We start from the raw sequence: 16,481 nt of genomic DNA on the forward strand, positions 1-16,481 counted from the left end.
TGTAGTCTATGGAAGATATTAATAGGAATTATGTGGAAAAAAAGTGTTTCATGGTCAAATATATTTTGGATACACTGGATTTCTTTACTGTACGTCTTAGAAACTTCATTACGTTAATGTGCATTGTGATTCTGCAAGAGAGGAAGGTCTTCCTCTATGCCTCAAATAGTGGGGCTTTAATATTTGTTAAAGAAAAAGAAAACCAAAATGTCTTTTGATGGCAAGAATTTATTAAAGGAAAATTAGGAGACAGCTAGCAGAATACTTCTATCAGTACGTTTAGCGTAACTCAGAAATCTGAAAATCTCCAACTTCCCCATGCCTTAACATCTTTCCCAGGATTGATACTATTTTTTAAACTCTCCTAGCTATTTGTTAGCATTTGAGAGGTGTAGTGAGTTTTATCTTGCTTTTCTAAAAGAGAAATTCATACAATTAAAAACCACATTTGATGAAACATTCTTTTTTAAAGACAAAGTGGGTGTTAAGAGGACTTTCTGAATGTTAATTTATTTTGTTTTTCAAGTCAAGATTGTATGAACTACTCAGTAGTATGAACTACCAGAATAAAAAAGAACAACCAAAAGTTGTACAGGATATCTGATATTTTTTAATCCAAACAGAAATTCAATAAGTATACAAATTTGCTAAAGAATAGTGGTAAAAACCAAATGTTATGCATTATAGAATCAGTATGTCAAGTTTTACTTTGGTAGTTGGTGATTCTTACAGTTAATTCTGCAAAAACAAAAACAAAAACAACCTAGTTGTACAGAAACAAGAATATAAAATGCCCCTTTCTGAACCCCAATTTGATAAAAATGATTTCATATCTAGCTTATTGATTATACTTAATTTCAGTTCTCCCTGTGCAAATCATACATGTAATCATTAATGGTGGTTTGGTGAGCTGAAATCAATTCTCTTAGGATAGTTTAACAATAACCCAAATATAAAAAGGTTATTCAAGATTCATAGAGATAAACCAGTGCCTAAGAAACAGGTAATTCTCCCATGTGCATAATAATTTTATAACATATTTTTAAAACATAAAACCACAGTCAAAGATAGTGATAACACTGCATACTCAGTGCATTACTTCATGTAGTGCATTCCTGTAACTCATCTGGAGTTTAACACCGCATCACCACCACCCATTCTTTAGTAAACAGGCTACTAACATACACAAATCTGTCCAATTCTTTTAAAAATGTAAAAGTCTTGTAAGACTTTAAGCTTGACATGTAAAAATTTGTTTTAGTATCCCAAACAATGAGATTAGGTATGACATATAGTAACTTCCTCTTGTAAGTAAAACTGCACATAGACTTTTGCTAGCATCACTACAAAGAACCCTCAAGACAACCGATATAGCAGACTGAGAGGCACACATTTATTATTTAGCCAAAAAAAAAAACTGTATGGCTTTCTTGGAGCCAAATGTACTCCAAGATATAAGGAATAAGTATAACTGGCAGCTAAAGAAATTTGCCACTGTATAATAAATGCCATTATGCAATGATGTCAAACATTTTAATAACACATTATGATTTGTTTTGTCCCAGTACCACGGGGCACAAGAACATGAAACCCAAGAGTATCTTACTAGAATAGGAGAAGTGATGATCCTAGTTTTAAAGAGGGTTCTTCATTGAAGGAAAAGACAGAGCCATAAAAGTCAAATTAGCTGACTTCAAATGGTTTACACATCCCAGGATGAATCAGGTTACACTGATTTAAGCCCAATTTAATTTAGGCAGATTTTTAACCACAAGAATAAGGACATTCTTAGTACATATTAATAATTAAAGCAACATATACACAATTAGCAATATCCTATATAATATTAAATGTTTTAACAATTTCTTCTGGATTATTCTATATTTAGTTAATTTGTTGCCTTGTTTTTTAAAAAAACAAGCTGAATTTATTTTACATTGTACTTTGTATTTCTAAGTATATTCTGAAATTATTTCATTGAAGCAGGTAAAGTTCTTCAGATTCTAAGAGCCGAATTCAACTGTATCTTCTGTTATCTGTTTGAATTCATAATTGCCTCTGCCATCTATATGCAGGTAGTACTATGGAAAAGAAGAAAAAAAAATTCAGTAATTAAGAGGATTTCCTTTCTGTCAGGTTTTTATTAGAGGTTATTGCACAAGAAAATGGCTGAAAATGATTATTTAAGCCACTAAAAGCATCAATAGCTTATATTCTAATGCATACAATTCTCCAAGGTAAGGCTAAATGCCAACAATATAATTCTGCTTGGCGTAGATATAATACTTTACTTTACGAGAACTAAAATATAGCCTTTCTCATTATTTTGAAAGAACTGAATCCATAAGCAATCCATAAATTAGAATTTTTCCATAGTTTCATGACCAAGGAGCTATGCTAAACTGTGCCAGGTGGTACACTGCCCAGTAGCAGCCTTCATTACTCCCTCTAGCTGACTTTCTAGATCACTTCAAAACTGATTGTTTTATGATTTAGCAGGGTAGGGGGGAGCTATACAGTATGCCAACATAACCACTTCTCTGAAGACACTTAGCAAAACAGTTACAAAACCTTTTGTTTTATATTTAGTGGCTTATTTACAGAAAAGACCTAATGTCTTTCCACTTTCTGTACTATTTCTTAGTTATTTGACCCCCCAGTATCCTACTTCTTCACGTCACCCCTCCTTTCTATGACGGTTATTTTACTTTGCATCTGTACTTCCAAGTTCATAAACTTTTAAGAAACACAAAGGCTTAGCTATATTTTGAACTGACTTGATTTCTTGTTACTGAATTTCTCCATCAATTAACAAAAAAGGGACAAATTAGAATGTCATAAAATAAAAAAAAAACTATCTTTAAAAATCATTGTTTGACTTCTTCAGAACTGAAGGAGGCAAATTTCAAAGTGAACAACTCTTCAATGAAAATACTTTCCCTTATCTCTAAGATTTTTGAGCCTAGAGTCCAATCAGAAGGTGGCTGAACAGAATGCCTTTAAATATTGTTGAATTTAACTTTCAGGTATACACAAGATCTCTCTATAATAAGTGACAGCTATATATAACTTTGTTACATTTTATTAAGTTCTTTCATACAGGCTATCTCTTTTGATTCTCATGATAATTTATGAGGTAGGTAAGTAAAGAATAACTTTATTGATGCAGATATTCTAAGAAATGGTCATGATGATGAATATATAACTATATGACGATAGTGTGAGTTATTGATTATATAACAAGAATGGAATGATCATACGATAAGACTGTTTGTATGTGGTTATGTATCATAAATAAAAAATAAATTAATTAAAAAAAAGAAAGGGAGGGGTAAGGAGTATGTGTGAATTTTTTTCTGTAGTCTTTTTCTTTTTCTGAATTGATGCAAATGTTCTAAGAAATGACCACGATGATGAATATACAATTATGTGATGATAGTGTGAATTACTGATTATATATGTAGAACGGAATGATCATATGTTAAGAATGTTTGTGTTCTTTGTTGTCATTTTTTTAAATTTAAAAATTAGTAAAAAAAAAAAAAACAATAACTTTATTATACAAAGGAAGTAACTGAGGTTAAACACATTGGTGCTTGAACCCAAGTTTCCTGACTTCAAATGCCATGTTCTTCATTTTATCACTTATTTTATATTTATAATCTAAACCATAAGGATCTTGAGGATAAAGATGGTATTTTGTATTTTTTGCAACAGTTAGCACAATACTTCGCAAAAAAGATGCTCAATTCTGTATAAACCTTGTGGCAAGAGATATCCCTTACCATTGTTTCATTTTTTTCTAAAATCCTTTTACCTAAAATTGTTGTATCATTAAGGAAGGGAGGGAGAAAGGGAAGGGAGAAGGGAAAAGGAAAGAAGGAAAAAAGAAACATGTAAAGGAGGAAAGAATAAAGTGAATTAAACTGGGTTTATTTTTAGGGTTTGAGCATTTTACAGTAGAACTGAAAGGAACTGCCACACAGAGATGGGCACTGTTAGAGCCACAGAATAAGTAAGACATTTGTACCAATGTAACCTTACCATAACATCATCTTTGTAAATTACTAGACTATCTAAGGAATCCTATTTTATTACAAAACTGATAAATTACCTGAAAATATTAACTTTCCCCCTTTCACTCCTAACCTCTAATAAAAATATCCCTAAATCTTTGGCCATTTAATCCTTTTTAAAACTCAACCTTTCTGTCCATACTGCATTGGGAAAAAGCTTGTGATAAGATTATACAAATTTTAGTTACTTACTATATGATAATCATTTGTAAAACTGGAGAAACATTAACTGATTCTCTAATATCTTTCTTATATAACATTGGATTATTTATGTACTTTATGACTGTTTTGTAGCTTTCAAAACTGACAACTATAATAATATTTAAGAAAATCATAAAGTATTTTATATAAAACCAAAATACTGACAAAATCACCTTTCTTCCTTAAAAATATAAGGGAATATATATATCAACAAATCTAAATCCATATTCACCTGAATACACATATTTAAATAAAGCAAACTTCCACTGTACCATATATTTCTTCAACATAAGAAATACAAACCTCGTGGTGTTTCCAAAGAGACTTTCTATGTGACACAGTGAAGAGGGTGATGCCAACCTAATGCAAAGAAAACAATTAAGGCTTACATCAATAACAGAGATTCATGAATTAAACTAGTTACATATTTTACACTGTGAATAATGATCCTCTTTAGTGGCTAAGGACAAAAATCAAGGTCAAAAGAGAAAAAAATTGCAACTGATACCAAATGTTTACAATAATGCAAACATCTGGGCCTTCAACCCCATAATAAAGTAGGTGCTGGTATTAAGTGTATTATTTCGTTTTGGGCAGGAAATATATATCCTAGCACACCTCCTATTTTATTAGGACAAGTATGTGAAAAGAGTACAAGGATGATAAAAGCACTAAAAAGCCAAAATTGATAAAAATTAACTCAGTGTAGCACTCTCTATAGTCAATTTGCTTTTCAAACACAGTCATAATCTTTTCTAAGAAATCTTATTTTGGAGTTTTAAGATCTGGAAATGTATTATTTAGTACCCCTAGAGGGTTCCAGGGAAGAATCCTGTGATATAACATGCTTCTGCAGCTACATATGTTCATTCATATTAACTGAGATGAACAGGTTAAGTATCTCTCTGGAACTTTGTGTGTGTGTGTGTATGTGTGCATGGTCCGGGAACTGAACCCAGGTCCTCTGCACGGAAGGTGAGCATTCTACCACTGAACTACCCGTGCATCCATAAATATCTTCTGTTAGTTCAGGCCAGGCTTTGCCACCCAGTGAATTTGCTTCTAAATTATGAAAAGAGCTTTCTGGATTTTGGATTGTAAGGGTTTATAGCTCCATACTTTAGATTTTCAAAAAAACACTAACAGACACAACTGCAGACGCAGTGCTCTGGACCAGTGGTTCTCAACTGAGGGGGTGGGGGTTGACTTGGGGGGAAATTTTGCCCCTCGGGGGTATTTTGGGCAATACCTGGAGGCATTTTTGTTGTCATCACCCAGGGTATTACTGGCATCTAATGGGTATAGGTCAGAGATGTTGCTAAAAATCCTACAATGCACAAGACAATCACTCACAACAAAAAATTCTCCAGCCCAAAATGTCAACAGCACCTAAGGTGAAAAACCCGGCTCTAGATCACTGTTTCTCAAAATGGATCCCTCAGTACTGACAGATACACACTAGGGTATTTCCATTGTGATTTCTAAATCGTATTTTTATCTTGATGATAATCTTTGAAAGATTAGCATAAGGATATTCTGCCACGGGATTTAAGTACACATATACTGACACCAAGTGATGACGAAGTGACATCACTTAAAACTTTTAAGTGACAGAAGTTGTCTGACTTCCTTGTGATATAGTTCTGAAATTACTTAGGAACTGTATGATAAAATAAATATATTATCAGTATTAATAAAACATACATTTCACTGTACCACATTTACCTAATTTTCAAAGCGTTAATTGTGAGAGCATATTTAGCTTCTATTTTTAAAAACTTAAATGGGTTGAATCAATATTATAATGGATAGATGTTATATTCCAAGTCGAAGACAAAATAGAAGCAATCATACAAAAGTAGAAATAATGATCAAAACATTTTCAAAATGGTGTGAAGGGGTCATTTTTAGTACTAACTAGTTCCTTTTAGAAGCCTAACAACAAACTGTTTTGCTGAATTTAGAATTTTTTTCCTGACATCTTCAAAAACAGAAAGCTCACTTCAAATATTTTTTATACATAGTGTTAATAATAATTGGATCAGATCTCTACTTAAGGCAGGGACTCTTTATATTAGCATTATTTAAGTCACAACAAAAAGCAAAACTCAAAATATAAGATTTGAACCTCAGACTACATCCTTCCATGTTTAGACCTCAAGAGATGGTTTAGTTTCAGAAAAATAGTATCAAACCTCTCTTTAATGCTGCAATTTTGAAATTGTTTAAGTTCTATCTGCATTTAATTTGTAAATTTATATTGGTTGTGTAGTTGGAAATGACCTCTGTGCTTAAGGAATTTATACCTCATTTAGGTTTGTGCAGGTTCCACTGGGAGTCCCATAAGGATTTTCTTCCTTTAAATGGAACCTGTACTTTACAGGAGAATTGCAATTTTATGAGGGCATTTATATCTATAGTTAGAGCATAAGAGAACATTGCATGGTCAAAATTGCCACTGAAGATCCGCTAAATCACTGATCAAATATAGACCACATGGTTTTAGGCATACAACCCTTGAAGTCTACATTTCTAAACTTTCTCAGTTCAGAGTGCTCTTAGTATTAACAGTAATTTTTTTTTTTTTACATGGGCAGGCGCCGGGAATCGAACCCGGGTCCTCTGGCATGGCAGGCAAGCGTTCTTGCCTGCTGAGCCACCGTGGCCCAACAGTAATTTTTTTAATGGTATCCCTAAGCCAAAAGAATTACCTAACAGTTACATTTATTAAGTAGTTAGACCCATACAACTTAATAATAGTAGTTCACATGGTATTTAACCTCAAAAATGTAAACGATCCTTAAATGAAATAAACTAGACAAAAGAGGACAAATATTGTATGATCTCACTAATATGAAATACTTAGAATATGCAAATTTAGAGTAAGAAATTAGAATACAAGTTACTGGGGCAAGAGTGGGGAGGGGAGTGGGAGAGTTAATGCTTAATTGGTACAGAGTGTCTGTTTGGGGTAATGGAAAAGTTTGAGTAATGGATAGTGGTGATGGTTGCACAAGATTGTAAATGTAATTAACACCACTGAATTATACAATTGAAAGTAGTTAAAAAGGAAAATTTAAGGTTGTATATATGTTACCAGAATAAAAAATTTTAGAAACAAAACTCATAGAATTATACGACAAAAAGAGTGAACCCTAATGTAAACTATGGACTATAGTTCAAAAATTATAATATTGTTTCATCAGTTATAATATAGATACACACTAAATCAAAATTAATAATGGGGAAAACTCTGCATATGAAGTGGAGAGGGGGGTGTGTTAAATGAGAACCTGGTACTTGCTACATGATTTTTCTGTCAACTTACCAATGCTGTAATAAATAAAATTTTTTAAAGTAACTATCCTGTAGCACCTATGCAGGATACAACATACAGCACTATGACACACATATTAGGAACCTCAGCCTAAAAGTAAATGCATAAATGGAAAATGGTTATAGTAATAAATAGAAAATAATTCCATATAGATACAGAATTCAGAAATGAAAGAATTCAAGGGTTTTCCAGTTTAGAATACTTAAGGAAACTGAAAATTCCAAATTGCTGGCCTTTCCTGTTCGTTCTTTTTATTACTTCTACATATACAGTCAATTCTTTTTTTCTATTTTTCATAGTCAATATTCCCCAGTAGTCCTCAAATAATTCTAATTTCTTTCTCAAGGGCATCAGCAAAGCCAACATCATTCAATTAGCCAGTAACTTTTTTTTTACCTTTTTCAAATGAAAACATTTCGCCATAATGTAAATTTTTTTTAATTAATTAACGGAAAAAAAGAAATTAACCCAACATTTAGAAATCATACCATTCTACATATGCAATCAGTAATTCTTAACATCATCACATAGATGCATGATCATCATTTCTTAGTACATTTGCATCGGTTTAGAAGAACTAGCAACACAACAGAAAAAGATATAGAATGTTAATATAGAGACAAAAATAAAAGTAATAATAATAGTAAAAAAAAGACAAACAACCAGACAGACAAAAACAAAACAAAACAAACAAACAAAAAAACCTATAGCTCAGATGCAGCTTCATTCAGTGTTTTAACATGATTACTTTACAATTAGGTATTATTGTGCTGTCCATTTTTGAGTTTTTGTGTCTAGTCCTGTTACACCGTCTGTATCCCTTCAACTCCAATTGGCCATTATCTTACCCTGTTTCTACCTCCTGCTGGACTCTGTTACCAATGACATATTCCAAATTTATTCTCGAATGTCTGTTCACATCAGTGGGACCATACAGTATTTGTCCTTTAGTTTTTGGCTAGACTCACTCAGCATAATGTTCTCTAGGTCCATCCATGTTATTACGTGCTTCATAAGTTTATTCTGTCTTAAAGCTGCATAATATTCCATCATATGTATATACCACAGTTTGTTTAGCCACTCGTCTGTTGATGGACATTTTGGCTGTTTCCATCTCTTTGCAATTGTAAATAATGCTGCTATAAACATTGGTGTGCAAATGTCCATTTGTGTCTTTGCCCTTAAGTCTTTTGAGTAGATACCTAGCAATGGTATTGCTGGGTCGTATGGCAATTCTATAGTCAGCTTTTTGAGGAACCGCCAAACTGCCTTCCACAGTGGTTGCACCATTTGACATTCCCACCAACAGTGGATAAGTGTGCCTCTTTCTCTACATCCTCTCCAGCACTTGTCATTTTCTGTTTTGTTGATAATGGCCATTCTGGTGGGTGTGAGATGATATCTCATTGTGGTTTTGATTTGCATTTCTCTAATGGCCAGGGACATTGAGCATCTCTTCATGTGCCTTTTGGCCATTTGTATTTCCTCTTCTGAGAGGTGTCTGTTCAAGTCTTTTTCCCATTTTGTAATTGGGTTGGCTGTCTTTTTGTTGTTGAGTTGAACAATCTCTTTATAAATTCTGGATACTAGACCTTTATCTGATATGTCATTTCCAAATATTGTCTCCCATTGTGTAGGCTGTCTTTCTACTTTCTTGATGAAGTTCTTTGATGCACAAAAGTGTTTAATTTTGAGGAGCTCCCATTTATTTATTTCCTTCTTCAGTGCTCTTGCTTTAGGTTTAAGGTCCATAAAACTGCCTCCAATTGTAAGTTTCATAAGATATCTCCCTACATTTTCCTCTAACTGTTTTATGGTCTTAGACCTAATGTTTAGATCTTTGATCCACTTTGAGTTAACTTTTGTATAGGGTGTGAGATATGGGTCTTCTTTCATTCTTTTGCATATGGATATCCAGTTCTCTAGGCACCATTTATTGAAGAGACTGTTCTGTCCCAGGTGAGTTGGCTTGACTGCCTTATCAAAGATCAAATGTCCATAGATGAGAGGGTCTATATCTGAGCACTCTATTCGATTCCATTGGTCGATATATCTATCTTTATGCCAATACCATGCTGTTTTGACCACTGTGGCTTCATAATATGCCTTAAAGTCAGGCAGCGCGAGACCTCCAGCTTCTTTTTTTTTCCTCAAGATGTTTCTAGCAATTCGGGGCACCCTGCCCTTCCAGATAAATTTGCTTATTGGTTTTTCTATTTCTGAAAAATAAGTTGTTGGGATTTTGATTGGTATTGCATTGAATCTGTAAATCAATTTAGGTAGGATTGACATCTTAACTATATTTAGTCTTCCAATCCATGAACACGGTATGCCCTTCCATCTATTTAGGTCTTCTGTGATTTCTTTTAACAGTTTTTTGTAGTTTTCTTTATATAGGTTTTTTGTTTTTTTAGTTAAATTTATTCCTAGGCATTTTATTGTTTTAGTTGCAATTGTAAATGGGATTCGTTTCTTGCTTTCCCCCTCAGCTTGTTCATTACTAGTGTATAGAAATGCTACAGATTTTTGAATGTTAATCTTGTAACCTGCTACTTTGCTGTACTCATTTATTAGCTCTAGTAGTTTTGTTGTGGATTTTTCCGGGTTTTCGAGGTATAGTATCATATCATCTGCAAACAGTGATAGTTTTACTTCTTCCTTTCCAATTTTGATGCCTTGTATTTCTTTTTCTTGTCTAATTGCTTTGGCTAGAACCTCCCACACAATGTTGAATAATAGTGGTGATAGTGGACATCTTTGTCTTGTTCCTGATCTTAGGGGGAATGTTTTCAATTTTTCCCTATTGAGGATGATATTAGCTGTGGGTTTTAGCCAGTAACTTTTTTTTTTTTTTTTTTACATGGGCAGGCACCGGGAATCAAACCCGGGTTCTTGGGCATGGCAGGCAAGCATTCTTCCCTGCTGAGCCACCATGGCCCACCCAGCCAGTAACTTTTTGACTTATGACTTTCATTTCATCAATTCATGGTAAAAACAAAAGCAAAAAAATGTCAATATCATTCATATTTTATCCACAGACTTGTGTTGACTATTTTCAGGTTTGACCACATGTCCTATTATGAGCCACACTTAAAGAGAGTAATGTATCATTTGCATTATTATTTTTCTCTCTCTTTCCTTTAATAGTGCATGTAATTGAATGCCTGGTATTATATGCTTGTTTAATACAAAGGTATTCTAATCAGAATGTGAAACATTGGTTTAGAAATGAAAATTAGAAATAACTAACATGCAGCAAAAAGAAAATACTACAAATATTACTAATGCCTGTAAATCTGAAAAACAATATGGACAAATATATAAAAATTATAAATTACTCAAATTGATTCAGGAACAGAAAATAAACTATTAAAGAAATAAAATCAGTAGTTAAACCCTTCCTACAAAGATGAATGTAGCAAATATCACTCTTTCATCATTATACTTATGATTCTCAAAGTTTAATGTGCATTTGAATCATCTGGGAATTTGGTTAAAATGCAGTTTCCATTCAATAGGGCCTCAGATTCTACATTTCTAATCAGATCCCAGCGGATGCTGATGCTGTTGATATGTAACCACACTTTAAGTAGTAAGAATTTATACTACAGATACATTCAACAAGAATTTGTATATTATTGTAAGTTTCCAAAGTCCTAAACAAAATGCATTGTCTTTACAATGTTCCTAGTAACCCATTTACTTACAAAGAAACTATAAAACGGTTAAAACATATAATGCTGACATTCTCAAAATCTTACAGAGTACAGGTGTTGGTGACAATTCCTCACAGAAAAAAATCTCAGACTATGATAAATTATTAGGAAGTGGAATCAATGTAGACAGCCTTAGACTAGGCTACCAAAAAAAGAAGATTTGGTAAAATATTGTCCAGGCAAAAGAAGAAAATGGATAAAATTACACAAATTGCCAAATGATTATTGTCAAGTTTCCTTGATAAAAACCAAGTGATGTTTATGTAAAGTTACTGGAACAAATTAAGACAGAACAGTATGGTAACTATAGGTAATGAGGTAAAAGGGAAATAGATTTAAATATATTATTTGTTTCATCTTTAAGAAGTGGCTAAAGAGAATTATATGTAGAATTCAACTATTATAATTGTTTTTCAATTTCTCATATTTATTAATTATCAGTTAAGAATCTTTATAAGGGCAGGTCACGGTGGCTCAGCAGGTAAGAGTGCTTGCCTGCCATGCCCGAGGACCCGGGTTTGATTCCCAGTGCCTGCCTTAAAAAAAAAAAAAAAAGAATCTTTATAAAAGCAAGATCTCATCCTTTGAGAGTAAATTTGTTATTTAGCATTTTTGGGATTTTCTCTTTGGCTAGACATCTGGATGGACACAGAGTCAAATGGGAGGGGTGAGGTGAACCCTCAAACTGAGAACCTGTCACACTTACCTTTCGACAATGACTATAAATGTAGCCTTCCACATCCACACTAACCGCACTTGTGCATTCGTCCAAAATGGCAAACTGGGGTCTGTGATAAAATAATCTTGCCATCTGAAGCATTGAAAGATAAGTATTTTGTGTAAGTTTATGCAAACCTAAAATGTAACGAGCTAAACTAAATTTATTTTTAATTAAATATGTATTTACAGTCATGTAAAGCAAATATGAAAATTATTACTCAACTATCTGCTTTTCAGAAACAGAAACTGTATACATAAACCTAATTGTTTAATTGTCCTGAACAAAGGGGAAATGTAATACATGGGAAATATTTATTGATAAGAGGAAAACAAAATCTCATTGCTTAAGATTGACCTGAGATAAAGTGGTTTTTAAACTAACATTGAAGAAAGTCACTAAATAACAAGTTTGGAGGGTATATTATTTAATCAAATCTTAGCATCCAGACTATATAGATGGATTTCAGGTACAAAAAAACATTTTATTACTTGAGTAATGGTACAAATTAATATTCCCACCAATAATTTTTTAGTTCACCTGTTTTGCAGCCGGGGGTCAGTACTGGGTTTGCTAATTTTTAAAAGCCTTTCTTAATCTCATAAGAGAAAATTAATATCTTACATTTCTTCGATGTATCAAAAATGCTGAACACTTTCCCATGTTTTTTCCCATAAGCATTTTATTTTCTGAGAATTGTTTATTCTGATCCTTCGTCCAAAATATTTCAATTTATCATCTGCTCCAGACAATTATTTCCATGCTTCTAAAACTAATGGACACTTACTTATTCTTACCCAATTTATCTTCTCTGTAATTTTCAACTAGTGACCTCTCCCTCATTTCTGAGAAGGTAACTATGCATTTCATTTTCCTCTCACTTCTTAGGCTACTTTCTCAGTTTCTTTTGCAGCACTTTCTTTTCTACTTAAACATTAAATGTTGGGGTTCCTCAGAGCTAATTCCTAGATCACTTTCTCTTTTTTCTGAAATAGTGCTGCCAAGTGTGCCGCACCCCCACCCCCAATTCATGTCTACCCCAAATCTCAGAATGTGACCTTATTTGGAAAAAGGGCCTTTCTAGAGGTAATTAGTTAAGAAAATATCACATTGGATTAGGGTGGGCCCAAATCTAACAACTGATATCCTATAAAAGGCCATGTGAAGGCACAGAGACATAAAGGGAGAAAGCCACTTGACAAAGGAAGCAGAGATTGGATTAATGCATCTAGAAACTAAGGAATGCCAAGGATTGCCGGCAACCACTAGAAACCTAGAAGGATTCTTCCCTAGAGCCTTTGGAGGGTACATAACCCTGCCGATACTTTGATGTCAGAGTTCTAGCCTCCAGAACTGCAACAGAAAACATTTTTGTGGTTTCAAGCCACCCAATTTGTGGTCATTTTTATGATAGCCCTAGGAAACCAATAAACTAGTGATTTCAAGTCTATTTATATTACATTCTTCCAACTCTCAATATATATATATCTAGCCCATACTTCTCTTCTAATTTCCAGATTGATATATAAAAATTCCTATTTGACCTTCCTACTTACTAGATTCCCAAACTTTAAAGTCTAAAATTCAAATGGATTTTCTAGATTTTTCCCTCTATAATCCATTCTTTCCCTTACCTTTGAACATTTCTGAAAACCCTCCTATCAAACAAGCTAGAAACCAGGGGCTCTTCTTTACCCTTCCCTTCCCCTTCTCTCTCCAATCTCCCTCCAATTCTTACCCACCAGTTTTCAGTCCATCCATCAGTAAATCCTGTGCAGTTTAAAGTCCACTCACTTTTTCCCATCTCCACAATCATGCACTTAGCCCAGAACACAGTCATCTCCTGCCTGAATGACTTCAAATAGCCTCCTACAGCTGCTTTAGCTCTTTTTTAATCCATTCTCCACATAACCAGAGAAAACCATTTGGAAAATGTAAATCAGAGAATTTCATTCTTCCCCATTTCCCAAACAACACTATTATGGTTCATCTGTTTTGCAGGATCCACTCCCACCTTACTCTTTTTTCAAAATATTCTCTCATTTCTATAGTCACAGCCTTACATTTCTTATCTTCTCATAAAATCTACTATATCCATACCTTCATACAACAGTCACAGGATCCTTAGTTAAGGAAATTTATTATTCTTTCTCTGAGTTTCCATTGTGTCCATTTATGAACCTTGACTTATCGTTCTATTTCCTTTGAAGTCATAAGTACAGGAATTTAAATTTGTTTTCTTGGAAGTCATAAGTACAGGAATTTTAATTTGTTTTCTTGGAAGTCATAAGTACAGGAATTTTAATTTGTTTTCTTGGCTTGTAGCTATTTCTACATTCACCTTCTAAACTGACCCTAGAAATATTCAATCATTTAACATATTTATCCCTCAGATCAACCTCCATTTTGAGCATGGTTGACATCTCTCTCTCCATTTTGATTCATTCTTTACTCTAGATTCATCTCATGTTACAGCACTAGCCAGGAAAACTAGAATATTAGGTTCATATCAAGCTCATATAGAATGGCTATGGTTTTTGGAAAAACAATATACAAAATCAGGGAATAGGAGGCAACAAAAAAGGGAAACAATTCAACCTGAAAATAAAGGGTGCGCAATTCTGCTATAATCCATTTCTTTTAATTTTTTTTTTTTTGGCTGTAGTTTTCTCTAACTTTGAAAAATAAAAAATTCTCTGAATATACTCAAGCTATGGTATGTCATGTGTAAAAATGACCCTCAAAATTATACCTCTTAACAGGGTACCCAAAGTATCATTCTTAACATGTAGTGTTTAGTAGTCATGTCTTGTCATCTCTGAACTTTTATTATCATCATTTGAGTGAATCCACAATGTAACAATTGCTAAACAAAAAGACTGAAATACAACTTTGTGCTTTCATTAATCAAAATATTAGACTACAAGAGTGACTTCATGCAACTAGCTATATTTATGAACAATTCTTCTGAGCACACTTACTGCCATTCTTTGTTTTTCTCCACCACTGAGTACATCCATCCAATCCTGAACACTGTCCCAGCCTCCTTCACGTTCAAGGATGTGACCCAACTGGACATTGTCTAAGTATTCCTTCAGTACCTTTCAGGAAAATGATTGAAGATGAAACTAAGCTTAAGATAAACCAACTTTCTCCACCTTGCTTTATAATTCTATTGTTAATATCACTTTGAGGCACATTTCACAAAAGAATATGACACAAAGGTAGCACTGAATCTTTCAGTTCCTATGTACATTAACTTTGACAAAATATATGTAGCAGCTTAAAGAGAATAACATCACTATGCAACACTAAAGGACTGGGACAACTAGAAAACAAACCACAGTATAATGATAAGGTTAAATACTTTAAGCAAAATGGTTATCATCTTACCTCAACCTGGAAAGTGGTAATTAATGAGAAGCTAGGATAAACAACCTAGTGTTTAAAATACTACTGATTAAGATAAAGAATCTGAAATAGAGTATTTCTAGTAGGTCTAGCATATAAACACTCCCTTACCAGGTCAGATATCCCCTTCCCTTTCTGATCTTCTCTTCCATCTGGATATATCACTTGATCTCGAAGTGTTCCAAGGGTCATATAAGGTCTCTGACAGTAGTAGAGCAAAAGTCATTAGAAGTGAATTTTTTAAAAAATAAAAAAGATCTTTAAATCAAAGATTTTGAAATAACTTAAAGTTTTACCTGAGGCACATAAAATAACTTTCCTCTTTCAGGTTTAGTTAGTCGTCCTCCAAAGAGAGGCCATAACTATAAAAGTAAAGAAGTGGAGATAAGCGTTTGTGAATTTAATGATGTGGTAGATAATTCATTAAAATAAGACCAGAAAATTCTGAAGCCAATCTGTACTTACTTCACCAAGAACACGGAAAAGTGAACTCTTTCCACATCCATTTGGACCACAAATTAGAACATTGGCCCCAGATCGAACCTGAAATGGAAATTAGTCTATGAGTTTACTTATTTTACTAAATAAGAGTGAATATATAATCAATGGACATTTTCTCAGAGTCAAATGGCTCTCTGATAATTATAAGCTTTCTATTTTGTTTGTAAACATGCTATTAAATGGTAGAAGCAGTGGAGGGATATGGTAGTGGAACCTTTTAATTTTGTTTACTTCTAATTTTTATTCAGTTACATTTTTTTTAAGTGAAGATGTATTATTTCTTAACTTGGTGAAGATATATTTAAAGTTTTTTGTTGCTGTTGCTGTTGTTGTTTCTTTGCACAGGCAGGCACCGGGAATTGAACCTGGGTCTCCAGCATGGCAGGTGAGAACTCTGCCACTGCACCACCATTGCCTGCCCAAGACGTATTTAAAAGCCACGATTACTTGATGTCATCAATTTAATCTCAACCTGAACACAAAGAGCTAAAGCTTAAAAAAATTCCTTGTTATTTTAAAAA

The 16,481-nt window shown here is 33.4% G+C and overlaps 1 protein-coding gene across 6 annotated transcripts in view; it reads right to left on the bottom strand.

Annotated features, from left to right (window-relative positions):
* Nucleotides 1-217: 217 nt before the first annotated feature.
* ABCD3 (ATP binding cassette subfamily D member 3) overlaps nucleotides 218-16,481 on the bottom strand; it is a 116,041-nt gene continuing 99,777 nt past the window's right edge. For all 6 annotated transcript variants that reach the window (XM_077120198.1, XM_077120199.1, XM_077120200.1 and 3 more), the window contains 7 exons: nucleotides 15,925-16,002; nucleotides 15,756-15,821; nucleotides 15,571-15,660; nucleotides 15,030-15,149; nucleotides 12,037-12,141; nucleotides 4,581-4,637; nucleotides 218-2,081 (listed from right to left, as the gene is read on the bottom strand). In XM_077120198.1, coding sequence (XP_076976313.1) covers nucleotides 2,004-2,081; nucleotides 4,581-4,637; nucleotides 12,037-12,141; nucleotides 15,030-15,149; nucleotides 15,571-15,660; nucleotides 15,756-15,821; nucleotides 15,925-16,002 — 594 coding nt within the window. In that variant the 3' untranslated portion in view covers nucleotides 218-2,003. The remainder of the gene's footprint in view (nucleotides 2,082-4,580; nucleotides 4,638-12,036; nucleotides 12,142-15,029; nucleotides 15,150-15,570; nucleotides 15,661-15,755; nucleotides 15,822-15,924; nucleotides 16,003-16,481) is intronic.

Source organism: Tamandua tetradactyla, chromosome 11, assembly GCF_023851605.1.
Source record: "Tamandua tetradactyla isolate mTamTet1 chromosome 11, mTamTet1.pri, whole genome shotgun sequence".
In the NCBI taxonomy this organism is placed as follows: Eukaryota; Metazoa; Chordata; class Mammalia; order Pilosa; family Myrmecophagidae; genus Tamandua; species Tamandua tetradactyla.